The sequence below is a fragment of the Aquarana catesbeiana genome, linkage group LG01 (genome assembly GCF_042186555.1).
Source record: "Aquarana catesbeiana isolate 2022-GZ linkage group LG01, ASM4218655v1, whole genome shotgun sequence".
NCBI lineage: Eukaryota > Metazoa > Chordata > Amphibia > Anura > Ranidae > Aquarana > Aquarana catesbeiana.
The window spans coordinates 631616577-631641331 of NC_133324.1; the positions used below are offsets into that span (position 1 = coordinate 631616577).

At 41.5% G+C, this 24755-nt stretch overlaps 1 protein-coding gene across 2 annotated transcripts in view; it reads right to left on the reverse strand.

Annotated features, from left to right (window-relative positions):
- Positions 1 to 18845: 18845 nt before the first annotated feature.
- Positions 18846 to 24755, reverse strand: part of MTHFD2L (methylenetetrahydrofolate dehydrogenase (NADP+ dependent) 2 like) — a 177292-nt gene continuing 171382 nt past the window's right edge. For both annotated transcript variants that reach the window (XM_073601027.1, XM_073601026.1), the window contains one exon: positions 18846 to 23083. In XM_073601027.1, the coding sequence (XP_073457128.1) occupies positions 22971 to 23083 (113 nt within the window). In that variant the 3' untranslated portion in view covers positions 18846 to 22970. The remainder of the gene's footprint in view (positions 23084 to 24755) is intronic.

Consider the following 24755-nt stretch of genomic DNA (forward strand, 5'->3'; position numbering starts at 1 on the left):
CTTTTCCTTAAGCTGTGCCAATCAACAGTACCTGTGCATGGATGCTATTGTAAACTTCTTTTGTTTGATGTATTTTATTGAAGTTAGAACAAATATGTGTACAGATATTTGAGGCTGCAAAAGTGAAATTTACGTAAGTTAGCAAAACCTGCATAGGCCATGATGTTGGGAATTGCAATCTATATATTTACAATTATAGCATAACCGAATAAGAGTTCAAAATTGAAGTGAAAATACCTCCATGGGGTATAGGCAGCAGGGGAAAAGATATTGCTAAGAAGGAAGAAAGGTGCAGGGAAAACCAGAAGGGGATTAGAGTGAAGGGAAGGGAAAGAAGGGTCAGATGAGACGTAAAGAGAATCTGAAGCTACTGCTGAAAATGGTTTCATCACAGATGGAGTAAATGTGTGTCAAAGCCAGAAAACAGAAAGTGTTCAGCCACGGGCTGCCGGGTCAAGAATTTAGTCATGGTATCAGAGAGTCTGGCCTTGATCTTCTCACAAAGCATAACTTGGGTCATCCTGGATCTGGTCTCTGCCAAGCTGAGAGGAGTGCTCTTCCATGCCCTGGCTATTGTCTGTTGAGCATTTGTAAGGATATAGCTCATCAGTCAAAATTGTGGTAAGATCTGAAATTAAGAAGCACAAATTTTGCATGTAGGGTCATAGTAGGGTCCATCAATTTTTTATGCATGTTGAGACTATTGTAAATCTTTTATTACTTCGTTGAGACACTAGGCTGTTTAATCTTTACACAGAGTATTCACAACTGCTATGCAAGAGAGCTGTGAAATGAGAACTGTAGCAATTGAAGCAGAACAAACTCTTCCAATAAAATGAATAATTTTGTACTGCGTGTTACCAATAGCTGAATCATATTCCTTTGTTAAATTGTTTTTACAAATATACTTTTTTTTCTGGTTTGTCTACAGAAAGTAAAAATAATTTATTCGAACAGGAGACTGGGACCAAAACTGGACACAGACGTTTTAACTATTCCAATAGAGAAAAGTTTAAACTTTAAATATATCTTAAAAAACAAATGTGCTTTTCCCCAAATAATTTTTTTTTCTACAAAAAGGCAATGTCTAAGAGGGAGATCGTCCCCAGTCAGCTCCTGCGGGTGATTCCTCCCCCCTCCCTCTGCTCGCTGACACTGCATAATGTGAGCGCTCACACAACCACGGCCGCCCGATCTGCTCCTTCCCCTGCATCCTCATTGGCAGGGAGAAGAGCGAGTTGCAGGAAGGACTCCACCAGGACTCTCAGTTACTGAAAAAACAGACTGATTTCTCCCGTCCTTAGGACAGGAGAACCAGCCTGTAAATTCCAAGAGATGCCAGACCAGCGCTGTCAATAGCAGGGGCAGGACAGCAAGAGGAGGCTGGGGAACCCCACAGTGGCAGAACACCAGGGCCCAGTGGCAAGACATCCTTTGCAACCCTGATAGTTCTACCACTGCTTTGGACCCTTATATTTTCTTGGTATGTTGGTGACATATATCTCTTGTTTTCTGCCACCCTGGGGGGGGCCCAATACAGTAGGAAGGGAGCTCACTGCAGAACATGTGAAAAGGCCGTTGTGGGATTGTAGTAAAGGGCCCCAGGAGATATATATATATATATATATATATATATATATATATATATATATATATAATTGCATTTTATAGTTGCCCCCCTACTTTTGTCCCTGTCCCCCCATGTGCCCCCCCCTAAATATGAAAGCTGGAGTCGCCACTGGTCAGGGCTGCAGGCAGCATTTTTCACTTTCTTACGCAGGCATAACTAGGGATCTGAGCTGTCAAGAATGTGTGTGCAGTAGGGGGCTAAGCTGCTGTGTGTGTGTGCAGAGAAGGGCCCAATGCACACTGCGCGTTTAACCCTGGTGAATGAGGCTCTGGCATTTAGGTGCGGGTGGAAAGTACAGGTTTACTGTCCAGCGCTGCTGCAGGCAACCTGTCAAAGTCTCTGAGGGGCCCAGAGTGCAGACTTCTTGCATTTGTCCCTGTGCACATACTGCCCTAAATGGCATGTCCGGCCATGTCCAGCCACAGCAGCTGTCAGCCACTCATAGAGTTTAACAGGCTGGTGGCAGCAAGGCTGGATGGGACACCTGTGCCCTCCACCTGCATCTAAACGCTGGGGCCTCATGTTTAAACGTATAGTGTGCATGGGGCCTAAGGAGGTGACATTGAGTTGCCAGGGAGCTGAGTTTCCAGGGATTTTGCAGAGTAAACATATATCTAAGTGAAATTTAGAACTGCAGGTGCAATCGTGAAGGATTCATGGGCCGATAATAAACCCATAATCAAACATTTATTGTATCGCAACTAACCCATTATTAAATGTGATAACTGCATTAGTATTCTTTTAAAGGCTTTCTGTTGTTTTTCAATAGAACAAGCTCTCCAGAAAATGTCTCAGTTACAGGGATGAGACAAACCATTTACTACTGATAGGGGTGCTTTAAATGGTCAGCTTTTTATATTTTTATACATTTTTATATATATTTTATTTATTTTTATAAAGCCTTTATCTCTAAAAAAAAAAACTGTTTGCTGTACCTGTTTATAAAGTGTAAGCTGGAGTTTGGCTTCAATTTGTGTATTTAAATCTGCTAGTACACCTAAGACTCCTCTAGCCCCCAGACTGACAATGCTACTGTCTAAAGCTGTCCCAGTGCTCTTTCATCCAAAGTGGAGGCATTCTAATACAGGAGGTGAGTTAGTGGCCAGATCACAAGGTGAAAACAGGGAGAAAAAAAAGAAAACCTAAAAAAAAAACAAATGCAGCCACCACATCTAAGGATTGATAAGCTGCAAAATATTAAATTTTTTTGTTTTGGGTTTATTGCTGCTTTAAGAGAACAGCAAAATATATTATTATTGTAAGTATTTATACAGTAACAACAATTTATGCACCACTTTACATATATTGTAAATTCAGATCAGTCCCTGCCCCCAAGGAGCTTACAATGTAAGATCCCTACCTCAGATGCATACATACGTATTCTAGGACCAATTTAGACAGGAGCAAACTAACCTACCAGCATGTCTTTGGAGTGTGCAGAAACATGCACACCAAGAGAACATGCAAACTCCATGCAGGCAGTGTCATGTTTGGGATTACAAACTGATAACCCTAGTGCTGCAAGGCAGAAGTGCTAACCACTAAGCTGCTGTGAATATTATGCATCCAGCTCATTTGGGGCTATCTGCTGGTGTTGCATAGATGGGGTTAACATATGTCAATAAAAGTGATACAGCTACAGTATGTTGTTTGCAAGGATAGATGGGATACATAGTACAGCCAGGGCAGCGTGATGTTGTTTAAATCACTGTATGTCACACCTTCTTGGTGATTTTAATGAGCAGAGTTGCTAATTTACATGGATTTATCACCCAAATTTATTACCCAAATAGATAAGAAGGGTGAAAAGCCACTTTGACATTTGAAGAGATAATTTGATAGAGAAGGGGCAAATTATACTTATCCTTTAATTCCCATCTACATCTTTGTGTTGTGGTAATTTCTGCACCGGTCATTGCAATGCACAGCAAGGCAAAGCACTGCAGTGTATTGCATTATATATTTTGTGACACCTCTGATTCACAGGATGTTTTCATGCGTTGGCAGCCGATTATTTTCCATGAGCTGCCCTAACAGAATGCACTTTAATGAGCAAAATAAAGTTAACACAACACAAAATATAAATGGGCCCTCAAAGATTTTAAAGTAGAACTATAGGCAAAATATTTTTCATCATTTTGGATAGAGCAATGGAGGGTTATAACCCCAGTCAGTTTTTTTTCTCACCATCTCTGTCCCATTGCAGAGATTTCCCTTCACTTCCTATCCCATCGCCAAACAGGAAGTGAGAGGAAATCCCTGCAAATTAAGGGAATCCCTTGGTCACCAGAACTAGTGTCATCATTGGAAGATTTCCCCTCTATGACTTTTCTGGGGACAACCCAAAATTTGGGGATTTTCTTTTACTTTCACTTTCAATGATAATGGTAAACAGGACAAATGTGGTTTAATATCCTTAATGGGGCACAGACAGCAATACAAACTCACAGGTGTCCTACTCTATCTCTACTCTATCCAAAACTTTTTTTTTTTAAGTTTTGCCTTTAGTTATACTTTAACACAGCTGCTTGAAGATTGCCAAAGCTTTGGAGATGCTTCGAAAAAGCATGCTGTACACACTGTTCTTATACAAGTTGTAAAACAAAGCCACAGGGTATCAGAATTTAAGCTCGCCATACACTGTGAGTTTTTTCCATTCAGCCACCTTGCTTGGATGGATGGAGGAATCCCCACCACTGGGACATAAAAAAAAATGTACTGCAGCTGCTGATCGAGAAAAAATTTCCATCATGTCCCTTTGACAGAAATCATTCAAATGATTGGTTTCTGTCAAGCAATGACGGCCACACACTAATCAAAATTCTGCCACATTTTAGGATTGACGTTGACAGGCCATGTGACTGGGCTCACCTCCTCCCTTTTTTACACCTTTGTTCTTCATATACTGTATGTGTCCTTTTAAGCAGTGGTATGATTGCAGTAAGGCTTAATAAATGGGACTCTTAGTGTACTTGTAATTTTAGCCTTGCTGCTGCATTTTTTGAATAGTATTAGTAGCTCAATGACTGGTTTTGCAAATTGCTTGGAATTCCTCAGTGTTTCTGCGACACCTAATCCTCCGAAATTGAATCGATTGCCCGCAGGTGGCAATCAAACACCTAGGTATAAATGTGCCACATCCTATGTAATCTATAAATGCTGAATAAAGGAATAATGGACTTTGTAGGCACGTATAAAAATATATAACAATTTTTAATAATTCACATAAAATATATACATATACAACACATAATATATGTGGTAAAGAAATATGGGACACAGTGGTTTATCCTAGAGGTTACACTTGACTAATACTTCCTGTGTGGCAATATTGAAGAAATGCCCACACTGAGATGTATGCATTCCTCTTGGTAGTTTCCACAGTCCTCATAGATTAAAAACAATTGCTGGCTCTCCATGTTTCGTAACCTAAAATATCACTTCTTCAGGAGCTTCAATAATTCTAGTTGGAGAAACATACTCAAATTAAAATACAGTACAAATTATTGGCATAATGATACAGGTGTATGTATGTACAAGCGGTATCCACAGTTCCATTTAACCGGCTAGGCTTTTGCTAAGTTGTGTTACTATATGGTTAAAGACCCTGGGAGGACCAACTCTATGTTTTTTTCCATAGATTGAAAAGCATCTGGTTTAAGGCGACACGCATAGTGGTGGAGGCATACTGGCTGATATGTGAGTATGGGACTATAGTACTTCCAAATCCTAATTGAAGTAGCTTACACTAATATACATTGCCATATCCTTTATAGCCAGTTTACATGTACCTCCCCACATCACGACACCTGTGCCTTTATTGTGGCCACCGCTTGGCCCTGGTGTCCCTAGTTGTCATCTCCATTTGGAGGGGGTTGTCCTGCGGTCACGGCATTCCTGGCATAGATGAGCGTTGAGACCATTTGTTTAAGCACCACATTAATGGTGAGTTCATGTACATACACAGACCTGTATCATTATGCCAATAATTTGTACTGTATTTTAATAGAAGCAACATTTTAGGTTTGTATAACATGTAGAGCAAGCGAATCATAAAGGAACTGACCTGATTGGGCCCCAAAATTTACATAACCATGTCTCCATCCCTGTATTTCATTTAGGACAAAGGAAAGGGGTAGTGGGACTTTACATGAGGCATGGGTATGTCTTTGAAATAGTCTAGGATACCTTAAATTAAATTAAATGTCACCATCCCACAAGGGAAAACTGTATAGCCATAGAGAATTGCTGATCAATTAAATGCATAGGAATCAATTTATGAGTAACACATATATATAATGTATCATAATATACAATACATAAATCATGCACATTGAAGCATAATAAAAAATAGTAGTCATATTGATATGAATGCTGTTTATAAAATATAGACATAATTGATACAGGCAATCACAATTATAAAATTGAATGGATATACAAATAAAGTGAACATGGTATTCCTAATAAATGTGTTATATGTATAAATGGCATAAGATGAAATTCATAGATGAAGCAAACTTGAAATGGCATCCCTGAGTGTGGACTCTACGCGTTTCATGGCGTTTAAAGCCAATCATCAGGAGTGGGATGCATCAAGAGATGGCTAGAGAAATAAACATAAATAAATAAATAAATAGATCAAATGGATTCTCGAATACAATCATGCTTTCAAAAGAAAAGGCAGGTATTTTAGGGTATATAAATACACATTACCTTTTAGCAACACCCAAATGGATAACCCAACAGTCCACTTATGGGATAGTGAAGGTGGCCCTGAGAGAGCTATCTCCCCCGGGGTTGAGGCAGGGACACATATGGCTAACCCCTAAACCGAAGGTCTCCATGAAGGACGGAGAATCTGAGAGGGGGTGGGGAGAAACAGCAGCCAAGGAGAGAGCCAGGCAGCCATAACACATTGCCAGAGTATGAGGTATGCAGGTATGGGCCACAAATGAAATTCTGAAAGAAATTAAAAGGAAAGAAATGAGAAAATGTGGAAAGGATATGAGCAAAAAGATAGGAATAAGTGTATCAAAAAAAAATCAATAAATAAATAAATAAAAGAAAAAAAGAAAAAAAAATGAATAAATGTTGTAAAAGAAGGGAAGTAGATTGTAAAACCAAAATGGCACTTGAGTTTATGTCTGACGTCTGCCCAGAAAGTAACTGGGTGGTAAGAACCATCAACAAAAAAAAAAATATATATATATATATAAATATATATAAATATATATATATTAACATATTGCCAATGTATTGGTGTATTATATGAGAATGTGTATAGAAAAATCAGGCATGATGTGAGTATGTGTGTGGTGGTGATAATAGAAAGAAAGACTTCTTGATTACCTGAAGTGTGGATGAAGACCCATAGAACCTCTCCTCATGGGAAAATGTGTGGAATGAACTGCCGGCTCATCCCGACCTTTGTATCCTCAGCCTGAGGGCGTGTCCCAGCCAACGTCATGCTAACACGTTGGCCAAAGGAGTGAACGGAGCAGACAACCAACTGAGGCACAGAGATCTCAACGGCGGTCCATCCCAGTCCCTCAAGCCTAAGTGGGATGGAGGGGGCACAGTCACGCAGATCGGCGTCAAGGAAGACACTGTGCTTGCGGCATGCTAGGCATGACGCAGATGAGCCAAGGTCCAACCCCGCCCCCATCGCTGGGGAGATGGGTGGGGGAGAACGAGCTGGGCGCATCGCAACCACGGGGGAAGAGAGACCAATCAAAGCGGACCCCCCACCCTGTGGGTGGGTCGTGCCAAACAGGCAATGGAAGGAAAAAAGGGGGGAGATAATTGATGGACTATATCTCTGAACTAACAGAGAATTGAGACTAGAGTGAAGTAGCCGGTGATCTATAGAACGAGTAAGGTTACAAAATGAACCAATTAGATAGGAAATAAGAAAAGGGATGCCAGCGTATGAATTAGCTCTTGGGTCTGAAAACCAAGAGTGGGTAATTACGTTGATGAGTAGGGCATGACAGCTCAAAGAGGGGAACGGGTGTCTTCCACCCAAATAAACATATCATAAAGGAACTGACCTGATTGGGCCCCAAAATTTACATAACCATGTCTCCATCCCTGTATTTTGTTTAGGACAAAGGAAAGGGGTAGTGGGACTTTAAATAAAGCATGGGTATGTCTTTGAAATAATCTAGGATACCTTAAATTAAATTAAATGTCACCATCCCACAAGGGAAAACTGTATAGCCATAGAGAATTGCTGATCAATTAAATGCATAGGAATCAATTTATGAGTAACAAATATATATAATGTATCATAATATACAATACATAAATCATGCACATTGAAGCATAATAAAAAATAGTAGTCATATTGATATGAATGCTGTTTATAAAATATAGACATAATGGATACAGGCAATCACAATTATAAAATTGAATGGATACACAAATAAAGTGAACATGGTATTCCTAATAAATGTGTTATATGTATAAATGGCATACGATGAAATTCATAGATGAAGCAAACTTGAAATGGCATCCCTGAGTGTGGACTCTACGCGTTTCATGACGTTTAAAGCCAATCATCAGGAGTGGGATGCATCAAGAGATGGCTAGAGAAATAAACATAAATAAATAGATCAAATGGAGTCTCGAATACAATCATGCTTTCAAAAGAAAAAGCAGGTATTTTAGGGTATATAAATACACATTACCTTTTAGTAAGACCCAAATGGATAACCCAACAGTCCACTTATGGGATGGTGAAGGTGGCCCTGAGAGAGCTGTCTCCCCCGGGGTTGAGGCAGGGACACATATGGCTAACCCCTAAACCGAAGGTCTCCATGAAGGACGGAGAATTTGAGAGGGGGTGGGGAGAAACAGCAGCCAAGGAGAGAGCCAGGCAGCCATAACACTTTGCCAGAGTATGAGGTATGCAGGTATGGGCCACAAATGAAATTCTGAAAGAAATTAAAAGGAAAGAAATGAGAAAATGTGGGAAGGATATGAGCAAAAAGATAGGAATAAGTGTATCAAAAATAAATAAATAAATAAATAAATAAATAAATAAAAGAAAAAAAGAAAAAAAAAATGAATAAATGTTGTAAATGAAGGGAAGTAGATTGTAAAACCAAAATGGCACTTGAGTTTATGTCTGACGCCTGCCCAGAAAGTAACTGGGTGGTAAGAACCATCAACAAAAAAAAAAAATATATATATATGAATAGTGCACACCTGTGTATAGAAAAATCAGGCATGATGTGAGTATGTGTGTGGTGGTGATAATAGAAAGAAAGACTTCCTGATTACCTGAAGTGTGGATGAAGACCCATAGAACCTCTCCTCATGGGAAAATGTGTGGAATGAACTGCCGGCTCATCCCGACCTTTGTATCCTCAGCCTGAGGGCGTGTCCCAGCCAACGTCATGCTAACACGTTGGCCAAAGGAGTGAACGGAGCAGACAACCAACTGAGGCACAGAGATCTCAACGGCGGTCCATCCCAGTCCCCCAAGCCTAAGTGGGATGGAGGGAGCACAGTCACGCAGGTCGGCGTCAAGGAAGACACCGCGCTTGCAGCGTGCTAGGCATGACGCCGATGCGCCAAGGTCCAACCCCGCCCCCATCGCTGGGGAGATGGGTGGGGGAGAACGAGCTGGGCGCATCGCAACCACAGGGGAAGAGAGACCAATCAAAGCGGACCCCCCACCCTGTGGGTGGGGCGTGCCAAACAGGCAATGGAAGGAAAAAAGGGGGGAGATAATTGATGGACTATATCTCTGAACTAACAGAGAATTGAGACTAGAGTGAAGTAGCCGGTGATCTATAGAACGAGTAAGGTTACAAAATGAACCAATTAGATAGGAAATAAGAAAAGGGATGCCAGCGTATGAATGTAGAGCGAGCAGATCTTTTTAATCTATGAGGACTGTGGGAACTGCCAAGAGGAATGCATAAATCTCAGTGTGGGCATTTCTTCAATATTGCCACACATTAGTCAAGTGTAACCTCTAGGATAAACCACTGTGTCCCATATTTCTCCACCGCATATTTATGTGTTGTATATGTATGTATTTTATGTGAATTATTAAAAATTGTTATATATTTTTATACGTGCCTAAAAAGTCCATTATTCCTTTATTCAGCATTTATACACCTAATACTCCATCTGAGTATAGATTGAGACTACATGTAAGACAAGCACAATTCAGGAGACTTTGGTGGACATTGGGGCTAAAGCCCTTTAAAGGGTACATATACAGTATATCCGGGCCTGGGAGAGAGACTTGGGTTTGGAATTTACCAACTCTGAATTGACACACTCAGTTGATACCCATTCAAGTCCATAGACTCTAAAATGCAAGAGACGAACTATAAGATCCTGTCACGCTGGTATAGGGTGCCTCCTGACCCGGCACGATATATCCTTTTACCTCTGAGATATGACTATTATTGAGGCTCTAGCAGACAGTGCTGTGTAGGCGGGGGAGAGTCTACACCACCTTGGAAGCAGCTCAGGTGTGTACAGCTATCCTCTCAGTGCGCATACTGAGAGGATGTTCTGGCCTCAATAATAGGCTTTCCCATTGGTGATAAGTGTTATATTTATACGTTCAGATGCGCTCTCGGCTCTCATAATTCAGAGAATTTTGTGTATCTATCCATTTGATCTATTGGTGTAGCATCTTGGGACCACAATTTGTATTGTTGGTATTTTGTTGGAAACGTTTGTAGTCATAGCTCATGATAATCTACCCCTGTGTGGTGGCCTAAACTCTGATATTGGTACATCTTTAACCCACACACTTGTTATACATCAGTGTATATGCATTGTCCTCGTATACCAGCACCTACCCAGTATTTGTCCCGAGGAAGCTAATATTTAGTGAAACGCGTCTATGAGCAAGTTTTTGGAGGCGGTATTGGATCTATTCCCTTATTAGACATATTATAAAGTCAATCTCTATACTTTCGATTCAGCCTGCTGTAACTGCACTATTGGGTAACTGGTAACTGTGTCTATGCAGAGTGTTGTTTGTATGTTTTTTATATGTTTTTTAATCATGCTGTAATAAAATTAATATTGTATTGGGACCTGGATTGCATGTCCCTTTAGATTGTTATTACTAATAGGTAATACCAAAGTTTCCCCGCCGGAAGGTAGGTTGCCAAATAGGTGGCGGTATTGCTCTGCCCCCCTCTGGAGTTCTGGAGGGGCTTTGATGTGGCTTGGGCCTGGGCGGAATACTGCAAGAGATATGTTGGAAGTACTGGCTATCCTCCTCTCCTGGTGTGGGGCCCGGGCTGGGCGGTGTCAGAGTCAATCCAGACCTTTTTACTAGCTGCAGCCGATAGGAGGCAGGAGGTTGGTTCCATGTTAGGCAAACTACTCCTGTAGGCCTGTACATAGTTGGTGATTGAGACCCTGAACTTACCTTAAGCAATAGGCTGATCACAACACAGGAGACATGTAACCTCTTAATAAGAGAAACTCTCCTCACACTGTACCTGTTTCTGTTTGTTACAGACATTTTATCTTTTCGTTATAAAATACAGTGTCACTATTACACTAATATTGCAAATGTATGTCAAGATATGTGAACATACCTAATAAACAAAGTTTTACAAAAAAAAATATTTCTTCGGAGCCTGAAGGTTATACGAGTGTGAATATTCTCCTGAGTTTCCGTCGTCAGTATCAGCAGGGGAAACAACAGGGCCTAGAGAGGAGCCAGCAGCCTCAGAAGGTGAACAGTGACCTTTAGTTTTTGATAATCTAGAGGTACACAGAAAAAATGTTGCCACTGAACAATTGAAGGACCCCTACTAAGGGCACAGGAGAATGTAGTGAAAATAGACGGGGTAGCAGTTAACCCTGACAAGAGGATTGCCCTCTTATACTTCATCAAAGAAAGGGACCTGTTATATCGGGTGTCACAGAGGGCAAATGAAACCATTGAGCAACTTGTGGTGCCCAAACCTTACCGCAAGTTGGTCTTAGAACTGGCCCATGGAGGCACATTCTTGGGGGGCATGTAGGAGGTTCTTTTGGCCTGGGATCACTAAGGAAGTTGAAATGTACTGTGCTTTCTGTCCAGTGTGTCAGATTTCTGCACCCATGCCACATTTCAGTAGTCCTTTGATTACCCTGCCAATCATTGAGGTCCCTTTTGAGAGGGAGATTTGGTTGGCCTCTTGCCGAAGTCTGCTAGAGGGCACCAGCACATCTTGGTGATAATGGACTATGCCACCCATTACCCAGAAAAGATTCCTCTCTGAAACACCTCTGCCAAAACAATCGCCAAAGAGTTTTTTCAGGTCTTCAGCCATATGGGCATTCCAAAAGAAGTACTGACCGACCAGGGCACCCTGTTTATGTCAAGAGTAACTAAAGAGCTTGGCAAGCTTTTTAAGGTGACACATTTATGTACTTCAGTGTATCACCCTTAAACAGACGTGCTGGTTGAAAGAGTTAACAAAACGTTAAAGCAAATGCTGAGGAAGGTGGTGGATAAAGATGGAAAGAATTGGGATTTTCTACTCCCTTATTATGTTTGCTAACAGAGAGGTTCCCCAAACATTCACAGGGTTCTCCTCTTTTGAGCTCCTGTATGGGAAGCACCCACGGGGGTTATTGGATATTGCCAGGGAAACATGGTAGAGTGAGAGTTCCACTCATAGACGTGTGATTGAACATGTAGCACAAATGCAAGACAGAATTGTGCAAGTGATGCCTATTGTGATGAAACATTTATCTGAAGCCCAGTTGAATCAGCAGTGGATTTGCAATCATGGGACCCAGGTCTATGATTTTTCACCTGGTGATAGGGTATTGGTCCCCACGGTTGAGGTAATTTCCTAGCTAAATGGCAGGGCCCTTATAAAGTGTTGGAAAAAATGGATGACATGAATTATAAAATTAGCCAACCAGGAAGACAGAAACCTGAGCAGATATATCATGTGAATTTGCTAAAACCATGGAAGGATAGGGAATCCATGGTTGCTGAGACTACACCACTTTGCCGGGTTCGGTGTCTGGGATTGAGCATGACATTGACACCCTACAAGGGTAAAGGGTCAAGTGGGCTAGGGGTGAGATCTTCAACCTCACCCCTAGAGGCAGCAGAAGCTGGTCCCGACACCACAGGTTCCTTTCCCGAACCGGCACCAGTGCTGGTACTCAATCTTCAGGTAGTGAAGATGAATCACATCGTTCGGTCACTTTTTTAGAAAAGGACCTACTGTAATTGGAGGACCCTCCTCAATCCAGGGGTATACTATAGGGAGGCAAAGTAGGTGCAATAGAAGGAGGAAAAGGGCGAGGAAAATACAAGGAGGCAGGGGAGCCCAGGAAAATGGACTGCACCACTACCAGGAGCCAGAAATACTCCCGCTAGATAACCCCATGCCTTCTAGACTGTATACTACTACCTCTGGAGACATGAAGGTTATAAACCTTTCAGACTTCTACCTTGAAGACAGACACCTTGACCTTCTAAGAAAGGGACTGTTCTTTTCACCTACATCCAGTATGAACCACTTTGAGGTATATAAGGACCTCTGTCTCTTTTTGAGAAAAGTATATTTATAAGTCCTTGTACTCAGGAAATCGGTTGCCGACGATTCCATTGAAAGTATCAACAACACAGACACAGTGGCCTTTGACCAACTAGTATCATTACTGGAAGAGGGCCGATCATCGTTGGAGGACGATGGATCCATAGATATACCCTGGAGAAGGAACCCTAACCTTAAAATCAGATCGACATCCATGCCATCTTAGCACTGAAAGAACTGAAAGAACTTCAGAATGTGGAGCAACTAGTAGTCAAACCAAGTGACAAAGGAGGCAATGTGGTCCTTCTATCCATAGATAAATATGAAAGAGAGGTGCGTCATCTATTGTCAAACAAATCCACCTACAGGAAGCTTGACCTTAACCCTTTTCCATCGCTAGTCCGCCTAATCAATGACAAACTTCAGTGGGCCTTCGAGACAGACTTACTTCCAAAAAAGGTGTTGAACTATTTGTGGGTTGATTACTTTAATACCCCCACCTTCTATGTCATTCTGAAGATTCAGAAAAATCAGTAGAACCCCCCGGGACAACCAATTGTCTCCACAATTAGGGGCCAACTAGAACGGGTCCGTAAATATATAGACTCCCTTATTAAGGATCTGGTGATCACATTACCCTCGTACATAAGCGATACCAGTGATGTACTTAAAAAAATTAAGGATTTGACCTTCCCCGGGGATGTCCTCCTTGTTGGAATTGACGTAGAGGCATTGTATACATCTATACCACATGAATGGAAAATCTCTGCAGTATACCATTTTCTGGAGAAAAAAATCCCAACCATGGGGGCTCAAAATGAGTGTGTCCTTGACTTGGCACTAAAACATAATTTCTTCCAATTTTTGGGACATCATTACCAACAGCTATGCGGTACCTCTCTGGGGGCACCCTGGGCACCTGCCTATGCCTGCCTCCACCCTGAATGGTGGGAGGAGGAGGTGGTTTACGCTTCGTCAATGTACCTTGGCCACGCTTGCACCTGGCTGAGGTACATCGACGACATTCTAATGGGAGGGGTCCAGTACTGAATTATTGGAATTCATGAATGAACTTGGTCATAATACTTGGTACATACATTTGACATATACGGTAGACCTCTACGAGATCTCCTTCCTAGATCTCTCCATTAGGTTGAAGGGTGGTAAATTGGTAACCAAAACCTATAGGAAGAAAACAGTGGCCAACACCCTCCTCTTAGCAGATTGCCATCATCCTAGACCACTCATCCGCGGGATCCCAGTGGGACAGTTCCTCAGGATACGGAAGAACTTCTCAACCGAGGAAGACTATCGATGTGAGTCAGATCAACTTTACCGTCACTTTAGGGAAAGCGGCTACCCCCACCGCACTCTTTGAAGAGCTAGGAAAATTGCTGCGCAAAAACCAGGGCAGACTTACTACAGACTCGAGATCAGTAAGATTGATAACACAATAAGGTATACAATGGGACCAAATTGGCAAAATCTTACAACATCACTGGCATATTCTGTTACGCTCTAAGGGCATTGAGGATATTGTCGGCTCTAGGCCCCACTTGATGGCAAAACGAGCCAGAAATCTAGATGATACATTGGTCCAGTGCAAATTTGTTCACTAACAAAATAGAAATTGTCTTACTGACTTGCCCAGACTCAAAGGATAATATCCCTGTGGCCACTGTGGTATGTGTAGCTATGTTGAACGCTCCAGGGTTTTCGCCGACTCTGAAAGGAGACATCAATATGAGATCAAACAGTTTATTAACTGTGCCACAATGCGGGTCCTCTATATTCTGGAGTGCCCGTGTAAAAAACTTTATGTAGGCAAAACCAAACGTCAACTCTGTATCAGGTTTGGCGAACACCTAAAAAGCATTAGGCAGAAGGAGGACACCCCAGTGGCCCAACATTTCATACAGTGCCATGGCGGGAAATCTACTGGTCTGAGAAGGTAGAGGCGACTATGACACGATCTTACTTAGGAAGGAAAAATCTTGGATATTTAGGCTAGATTCTTTACAGCCTAAAGGCTTAAATAATGAGCTGAGTCTCAAAATTTTCTTTGAACCATAATCCAATTAGATTCCACCTTATCATTAAAAATGCTCTTTGTGCTGCCACATGCTGACGAACTACACCAGCGTCTCTCCACCAGCTGATACCAGCGTCTACCTACAGGCTGAATTTCAAGGAGAACGGGTTCCCACTACTACGGCTTTTGTAGCCATGACTCTGGAGTGGTGAGAGCCTCCGGGTAAATTATTTTCCTAACCCCTATTTTTTTTCTCCCCTCATCACCCTGTATATATCCAGTGGACTTACTCCATCATTGAGCATTGTTTGGATATGCCATACGGGGATAAAGAACTGTGTAGTTCACGCATGTATACATAGTATGCCATACAGACAGTTTATTCCTTCTTTACCCAGCTCGATTGTCTTATGCTCACCCAGTCATTCTACCACTGGTACATCGGCAGCCTTTTGAATCCAGTACTCATTGATAGGTCCATTCTGCAACTTTGGCTGTGGTCTCTAAGCTTAGATCTATATTGTTTGACCTGCCTGCTGAGGTAATTCCAATACACTTCAACCACATAAGTCTGATACTTGGACATGCAGTATGTGTAATTAGGGATTATTGATCACTCAGGATCAAGAGCAAGCACCGCCCTCTCATTTTTGCTAGCAGCTTCATTCCCCTCATAGCTGGTCCCTGCATGTGTGTGTATGAGTGGGGCCCTGTGGTTGGTGCCATATTGTGACAACGTTGTCACTTTTGTCTGTATGTGTTTTTATTAATGGGTATACTGGGGGCAGGCTCCACTGCTATGTTTATTCAACATTTGTAGTGGTCATATTTTACACTTGTAATTTCAATAAAGCTATTTTCTAAATATAACATATAGTGGCTAATCCTCCTTATAGCTCTTCTTTGGGACATTACTTTTTCCATATTTTCTTTTTTCACAGGTCCCCCCACAGGCCAGTGGGGGCTTGATTCGCGTGCAGCCCATTCCCGATCCAGAATGATGGTCATGAAAAGAGGTAGATGAGGAGGGGATTTATTTATTGATTTATGCATATGTTATTTACTTATTGTTTCCCTTTTTTCTCCGGAAAGATAGGTTGTAAGGGATACTCTTAGGAATACATTAGTGTATAATGTTGTCCATTTTCAGATTTTGATTTGTATTCTGTTTATTTTCAGTATTAGGTACATCACCTTTGCTCATGCCATGATATCTGAGGTCTTAAGGGTACTGAAGAAGTGGGGAGTCCAGTGAAACACATTGACCAACATACATCAACCTTACTTACCAATAGAGCTTTGTGGATAGGTTGATGTTTAAGAGCGACCTCTTGATATGAATGATGGAATTTTAATGTTTATTGGATTGATTATGTCAAATTACATGTTTTAAGGTCACATTTTGGAACAAACAATATATGTATTTTAATAAGTTGGTTTTCTTGACTATTGGAGGCGTATTTAAAGTTTAATTTACTTTGGTCTAAAATAGGTATAGGGATGACTGATACTTCAGCAGAAGGCCATACAGGTTTCTTACAACACAAATACCTTGAGCTCCAAGAAGAGCTAAAACCAGAGCAAGCATCTTGGTGACAACCATAGGGGTTGTGGACAGGCCAAAGGGAAGGGGGACAGATTGGTAATATTGATTGCCTACTGAAAAACACTGATAGCGATTGTGGGGAGGAAAGGTGGAAATGTGGAAGTAAGCATCTCAAATGTTTACTGAAGCCAGACAATCCCCTGGAAGGAGGGAGGCAATACCTGAACTGGCAATTTGGGTATTGTAAAGAGGTTTGAGTAGAAGACTTGAAAGAGTTCCTCTTACTACAGGACGATGACTTCCTGAGACAGAAGCTGCTGAATGGCAGCAAGGGGAGCTCCCCATCTTTGCAGGCAGAAAGGCAGAGTTCGAAACTACAGTTTGTAGCCCCTGGAAATTACACCATGGATCCAGATATCTGAGAATTTCTGGGACCAGAAGGCTGAGAAGGTCAACACTGACAAGTAGGAGCAGCCCATCAATGAGAAGAGAGTTTGGAACCAGTCTTAGCTGGTTTGGAGGGTCATGTCTACCTACAAAATAATGTTCCTGGTTTAGATCTGGTGTTGTAGGTTTGAGAGGGACAAAAGAAACCTTTCCTAACTTCCTAACTTATGAATGGTTGGTTCTTCTTTTTCTTGGGGCGGAAAGAACACTTACCCCCTGTGATCTCCTGATATACTCATTCAAGGAAGGGCAAAACAGGTGTTCATCTTCAAAGAGTAGCTGTTCCAGGCAATTCATACACAGAAGGTCTGCTGACCAGCATTTAAGCCAAAGTATTCTGTGCATGTGAATGGAGGGAAGACTCATCCTGGAGATCTGGCAAAGTGTAATTGCCAAGCATTTCAGAGCATGTGCCAGCACCAGTAATGTAAGACTATTGGTAAAACTTCACACTGACCTAGGATCTCAAATCATGCATCTATTTCAGAAAGCAATGATCTAGCAGACTGCAGGTTACATGGCAGCAGAGCCACCAATATGGTGATACATACAGTTCTCCAATACTGGGCCTGGGCCCCATTGGGTCAGCAGGGGGAGCAGCAAGGGATGTCTGTGACTCTCTCTGTTCCCCAGAGTACAGTGTGTTCCCTCTGTCTACTGTATATCTTCTCTGCAGTGCTAGCATAGGACTGGCATCTGGAGGTTACCCTCTAAGCCTTCTACCACTCTGTCACTACATACTTTTCACTGCCTTACCACTACACATGGCTCACTACTCCACCCTGCCATACATATTGCTCACTGCCCTATCACTACATACTGCTTACTTCCCTGCCACTACATGATGTTCACTGTCCTGTCCTGCTATTACATACTTCTCACTGACCTGCCCTACCACTACATACTTCTCACTGTCCTCCTTACCACTACATACTGCTCACTGCCATGTCCTGCCACTACACAATGTTTTTTTTTGACCTATCACTACCTACTTATCACTGCCCTACCCTACCACTACACACTGCTCCCTGGCCTGTCACTACAAATTGTCCACTGCCTTACCCTATCACTACTTACTGCTCCTTGCCCTACCCTACTAATATATATGGTCACTTCTCTTCCTTGCCACTACATACTGCTGACAGCCCTGCATTCCTACCACTATATACCACACATCCCACAGCTCTGCACTGTCATTTCTTACTGCTCACTGCTCTGCACAAAATTGCATAACATTCAACTCTCTATACTGTAGCATGTCGAAATTCAGTGTGATGAGATGCAGCGTGTTGTGTAAAAAAAGACATGCTGCATTTCTATGCAGCACACCTCAACACACCGTTATGGTGTGCAGAGGACATATAGTAAACACCAGCCCACATGTAAGTGCCTCTAGGTGCTGGAGTACTGTGAGCCCAGCCTGCTCGATGAGCGCCCCACCACCCTCAGGTGGTGTGTAATTGAAAGGCTGGGATTACAGGAAATAATCAGAATGGCCTGGAGTTGGTACATAGAAACTGGAAATGTTCTTTTTATACAAGAGGCATGGTTTGGGGGTCCAAATAAAATAAAATAAAATATTTGGAGTGTTACATTAAACTTACAACTATTTAAACTGCAGACTAAAGTAAGGAATCAGAGCAACAGACATCTCCTTTCACATTATGTTTTATTGCATAGAATATTGTTTTCAACAAACTATGTGCTCACATTTTCAGGTCTGTGCTATCAACTCACTTCATATATTTTTACTTGCATGGCAGTCCCCACATTTTAAATGGTTGCCAGTTGTTAAAAATAGGCTAGTTACAAATAAGTAATTACTATTTGCAGAATAGGAGCATAACATATCTTACAAATATAAATGCATTGAAATTAATTAGAACGTGTAATGAGGCGATAGCACATGTAATGATAAAGGGATATCATATTTTACTTCGATTTACCTTCATGGAATCAAAATCACCAAGAAAACCATCTTGGCAGAATTAACTGTTGGTGCATAGTTGTAGTCTTTCCGACGGACTTTCGACTGACTTTCGACGGACTTGCGAAAGAACGGACTTGCCTACACACGATCACACCAATGGATTCGTACATGATGACGTACGACCGGACTAAAATAAGGAAGTTGATAGCCAGTAGCCAATAGCTGCCCTACCGTCGGACTAGCATACAGACAAGCGGATTTTTAGACCGGACTCGAGTCCGTCGGAAAGATTTGAAACATGTTCCAAATCTAAAGTCCGTCTGATTTTCAACTGAAAAAGTCCGCTGCAGGTCCGATGAAGCCCACACACGGTTGGATTGTCCGACTGATTCATTCTGTCGGATCAGTCTGGTAGAAAAGTCCGCCCATGTGTACACGGCATTACAGATATAAGAATATAAGAAGCAAGTAGAACTATCAGTTTTTGGGGGGTCGAGTCTTATTTACTAATGGCTTTTCTGATCAGCATACCTGTATACCTGCATTCCTAGCTCATACACACTGCCAAAAAAAAAATTAAAAATTACAACCTAATTTGAGCCGGATTTTAAGTTAGTTTGGACCAATGTTTTCGTCTAGCTCCGCCCTACGCGTTTCGTGACATCATCACGTCTTCCATGTCACGAAACGCGTAGGACGGAGCTAGACGACGCGCTGACGTCACCTCCAAGCTGTGCTTTACTCCAGTAGGACGGGTTTGTCCGAGTTCATTTGGTCACGAACCGGACTTAAGGCTATCTATTTTCTGGATTATTGTAAGTGTCCATTTTATGTATATTAAATAAAGCATTTTTATGGTTTTACGCTATGTGAGTTCCATCTTTCGTTTTATGGTATATCTCTGCCACGAGCTTGCTGTTGATATTGATGGTGTGATGACCCCTAACGGATGCTGACACGAGTTCCCACAGCCAGTTTTAAGGTGTACCTGCTAGCTATGATCCTCTGTAGTGGGGGATCGTGGCCATCCGATAAGGAGTGACCCCTTCTATTCCTGGTGGTGGATCTTTTCTGGTTTTCACAGATGAACAATTATTAATCACTTGGACTTTTTTGCTTAATGATCTATGGGTGATGTTTTGTCACTTTTTTACTCTCAGTTGATGTGATACATTTTGGATTATACTTAGCTGTCACAAGGATTTATTTATTTTTTCACATATATTGTATTTATTTTTTATTGCTTAACGTATGCAATATTGTACACTTATTTAGCGCGATTCTCTTTTTCTTTATTATTTGCCTTTACAATTGATGTTTATTGTCAGAATTGCTGCTTCTTTCACTGTTATTTTTACATCCAAATACCATATAGCGCAGTTTTTTCCCCAATTTTTTTCTAGTTTGTACATATGTCTATAAAGCCATGTGTTTGTCAATGTAAAAATATTGTTAGCTTTAAAATATATATGTACAGTAGAAACCTATATATAATCAGTCATTATAGAGTATACGTATATATATATATTTAATGTCTCATGATGTCCTCAGGCCTAAATTGGAACCCTCTGGCTAAACAAGTGTTACTGTTTAGACAATGGTAAGGGGAGGGGAAAACCCATTCCTACCAACATAGCCCTAACACTGAAATATCTTGGTGGAAACCAAAAAAAATGGACACGGTCAATGGCATTGCTCGGATTGTAAAAGACCTGAGGTTCCCTGCGGCAGACTGGGGAAAGGAACTGGTGCACGTGCATTGGAAGTGACCGGATCAAGCCTGCCTGTGAGAGTGGCTTAAGAGCAATAGTTTAAATAGAGGCTGAGCCGACTTTCTGTATACACTGCTCACATATGCTGAAATCCATGTATCCACAACAAAATATGCCAAAAGTAAAAGTTTCAGGGTTCCTCATAAACCTTGAAAAAAAAGTTCAATTAAAACAATAGTGCCAATGGACACACACAGCTCAGCTCGGGATTGAGCCTGCTTGCTATGAGGGCACTCGGCAGGGAGGAGGAGCTAAGAGCGCTGGCAGAGGACCCGAGAAGAGGAGGATCAGGGCTGCTCTATGCAAAGGCGATACACAGAGCAGGTAAGCATAACATGTTTGTTATTAAAAAAAAATAGGTTTACAATTACTTTCAAAATACAGTAGTGGTCAGGACATACAACATAGTGCAGAGAGTGCAGGGGTTAGGACTGTGTAGCATACAACATAGCGTATAGAGTGCAGAAGTCAGGACTATGTAGCATGAAAAATACAGTGGTCAGGACTATGTAGAGTATACAGTGCAGCAGGCAGGATTATGCAATGTACAATATACTGCATACAGCGCAGTGGTCAAAGTGCAAGGATCAAGAATTTGTAATTGCATAGCACAGCCTGCACTGTGCAATGGTCAGGTAAGTGCCCTTGTTGTGTTGGTGATCTGATCAGTGTGCTCCTGTATACTGATGGTCTGTGTGCCCCTTACATTGGTAGTCAGTGCTCAGGAGGTCATTTCAAATTGGTGGTGAGTGGTGTAAAGGTGATGCACCTTTACATTGGTGATCATTGCTCAGGTGTCACTGGAACAGGAAGACACTGACATCAATAAAACATTGTAAGAAGCACTCGCTTTACTTCATTCTGTTTTTGCCTGTGTCCCTGTTGGTGAGATTTCCCATCAATTCCTGTTCTGACAGGATGTGCCAGAAAATCCTACAATTTTGGACATAGGTGGCAAAAGAACCTTACAAAGGTTCTAACCCTTCCCAGCTCTATCCAAAACAAAGAGCTTTGGCTGGATTTAAACTTATGTCTCATTCCCTGATACCCCCGTGTAAGGTTATGCAGGACTGTCTAGAGCAGTGATGGTGAACCTTGGCACCCCAGATGTTTTGGGACTACATTTCCCATGATGCTCAACTACACTGCAGAATGTATGAGCATCATGGGAAATGTAGTTCCAAAACATCTGCCAAGGGGTGCCAAGGCTTGCTGTCACTGGTCTAGAGGGTACCTAATATCCTTGCCCATTTTATTATATTGTCTACCGGTACCTTTGGATAAAATGGGATGTCCCACGTCCAAGACTATGTTGTTACTGGGAGTGACTTGTGGATTCACCTGTTCTTGATACAATGTCTGCTAAGGATCTCGATATATGCCAACATAATAGAAATAGTTGCTTGTCAACTACTGAAGCAGTAACATTACCAGATGTAACAAAATAAATTACACATATTTATGAAAAGAGAGTCTAAGTGACATATCCACACCTTTGCTGGCTTGTCCTTGTATACATGCTTTTAAATGCCTTTTATGTGATAACTTCAGTCAAGTACTCGCTGATACTGAGTACAGATACCTTTGCGGTGCGATTTGAAGCCATACAAAATTAACGGGCGCAAATTGCACTGCAAAGAATAGCATGCGATTTGAACAGGAATATGGTGCGATTCCTGTCCAAATCGAATTCGGTTTGCTGTGTGAAACCAGGCTGAAGTCACTATGACAAGCCTGGGTTCATATAGGAGCGGGGGGGGATACCATGTGCATTTCGGACAGGAATCAAGCCACATTCCTGTTCAAATTGCTTTGGATTCTTTGCAGTACGATTTGAGCCCATTCATTCTGTATGGTCTCAAATTGTACCACAAAGGTATCGGAGCTTTGCATGAATAAGAGTACTCGTGCAAATGCTTAGTATCGGCACAAATACTGGTATCGGCGAAACCCTACTAGTATCAGTGCAACCCTACTTTTCAGAAAAATAAAAGCAATGAATGCTAGATTTAAAACGATGATTATGCTTAGTACTAAAACATATAATAAAATACAATATTATATGAAAACACAGAAAAGGTTTTAGTAAATTATTTTTTGAGCAGCCAATAATGTATTCTTCAGTAGCATTGCCACAGTCATTGGCCCAACACCACCTGGAACAGGGGTGATAACACCGGCTTTTTCTTTGACGCCTAAAAAAAAAAAGAAAACAACAGTATTTGAACCAAATTACACAGTTCTACCAAACTATACTTTGAAAAACAACCATATTCAATAAGAGAGTGATAATATGAATAGTACAGAAACACATAGCAACCTGATTTCATCTTTCTTTTGACTAAAGCTAGGTAAGCATGCAAAGATTTTTTTAGTCCAGCCTGAGGGACAGATTTCCCCATTCACACTATTATATTTTGAGAGCAGCAGCCAGCTGCATCTTATTGGAAGCAGCCCCCAATGTCAGGGGCCTGACTTGAGTATCAATTAATTTAAATAGCAGCACCCTAATGTATCATCTGCCACTGTAAGTTTACTTTCAAGTATTATAGTGAATTATTGTATCAATTAACTAAATAGTCAGTGTCTGCAGAACAATGGAATAACAGAATGGGGTTGGTTTACTAAAAGCAGATTGACTGCGCAGTTTGCAGTGCAGTTGCATGCAGCTTCACTTTGCAAAGAATAACCAATCAGGTTCCAGGAAAATTAGAAAGTGGAAATCAGCAGAGCTTCACCTCATTCCTTAAAGTGGATGTAAACCCAATTCATAAAATTTGAGCTGGGCACATATATCTGCAGTGTTTTCTTATCTGTCTTCAAAACATTAAGTCCCCTGGCTTTCTCCTGCTCCGCTCTTCTGTTATCAGAAACAGGAGATAAAAGCAAGCTGAAATTTGTTTAGTGGGAGGTTGCTATAAATAGATTAGCAGAGAGCTTGCCATGTCACAGGACAGCTCTGAAAGGACAGCTCTGAAAGTCTCGGCCTATGTGGAGTGTATACCCAGACTTCACTCCCAGTGCTGAACAGGAACAGAAAACCTCCTAACATGATCTGTATTTTTCAAACAGTATATAAAGCTGAAGACAGCAGATATACATGTAAAACTAATGTAGGAGTATTTGTTTCATCTTTGTGTATTATCTGAGGCTGTTCACTTCACTGGGTATATGTGAGGGTTTACATCCACTTTTTAAAGTGGAATTGCAGTCTGTGCACATAATTTGTAATAAAAAACATTGCCATTCTGACCAACCATTTTGCATATTATTTTAATATATACTTGGATTCTGTACTTGCCAAATATGCTGCAGAAATCTCCCTCCACTAAGTCTGGCCGCGGCCATTTTAACAGTGGGCAGCTGAAGCTGCTGCCTGTTCACTTCCTGGCTTTACACAGGCACACAGATGCACACCTCCAGCTCTGCAGCTTTCATTGGCCCTCTTATGACTCATCCCTTCTCCCTTCCTGGCAAACTCTCACGCGATTGAGAGAGAAAGCTGTGCATGATGTCCTAAGCCTAGGCTTTTTACCAGACAAGAAACAGGAAGTGGGCTGTGTAAGGTATTTACTGGCAGAAAAAAAAAAGTTTTACTATCCAAAGTTAAAACAACAAGTGCAGAAGATTTAATAGATGGGAAGTTGAAAAAATGACTAAAGGTCCGCTTTAAGCACAGTTTATTTGCTTTTAGTAAAGTGTACAGACAAAAAAATGTAGCAGAATTGGGGAAACAATTAGGGTCATTCACTAAGGAGAAGGCGCAGCACCAGTTTATACATCAATTGGTGCGCCGGAAAATCGTTAATTGAACGTGCGAACCAGCGCACATTGATGCACAAATACCAATAATAAATGTATGTAAAA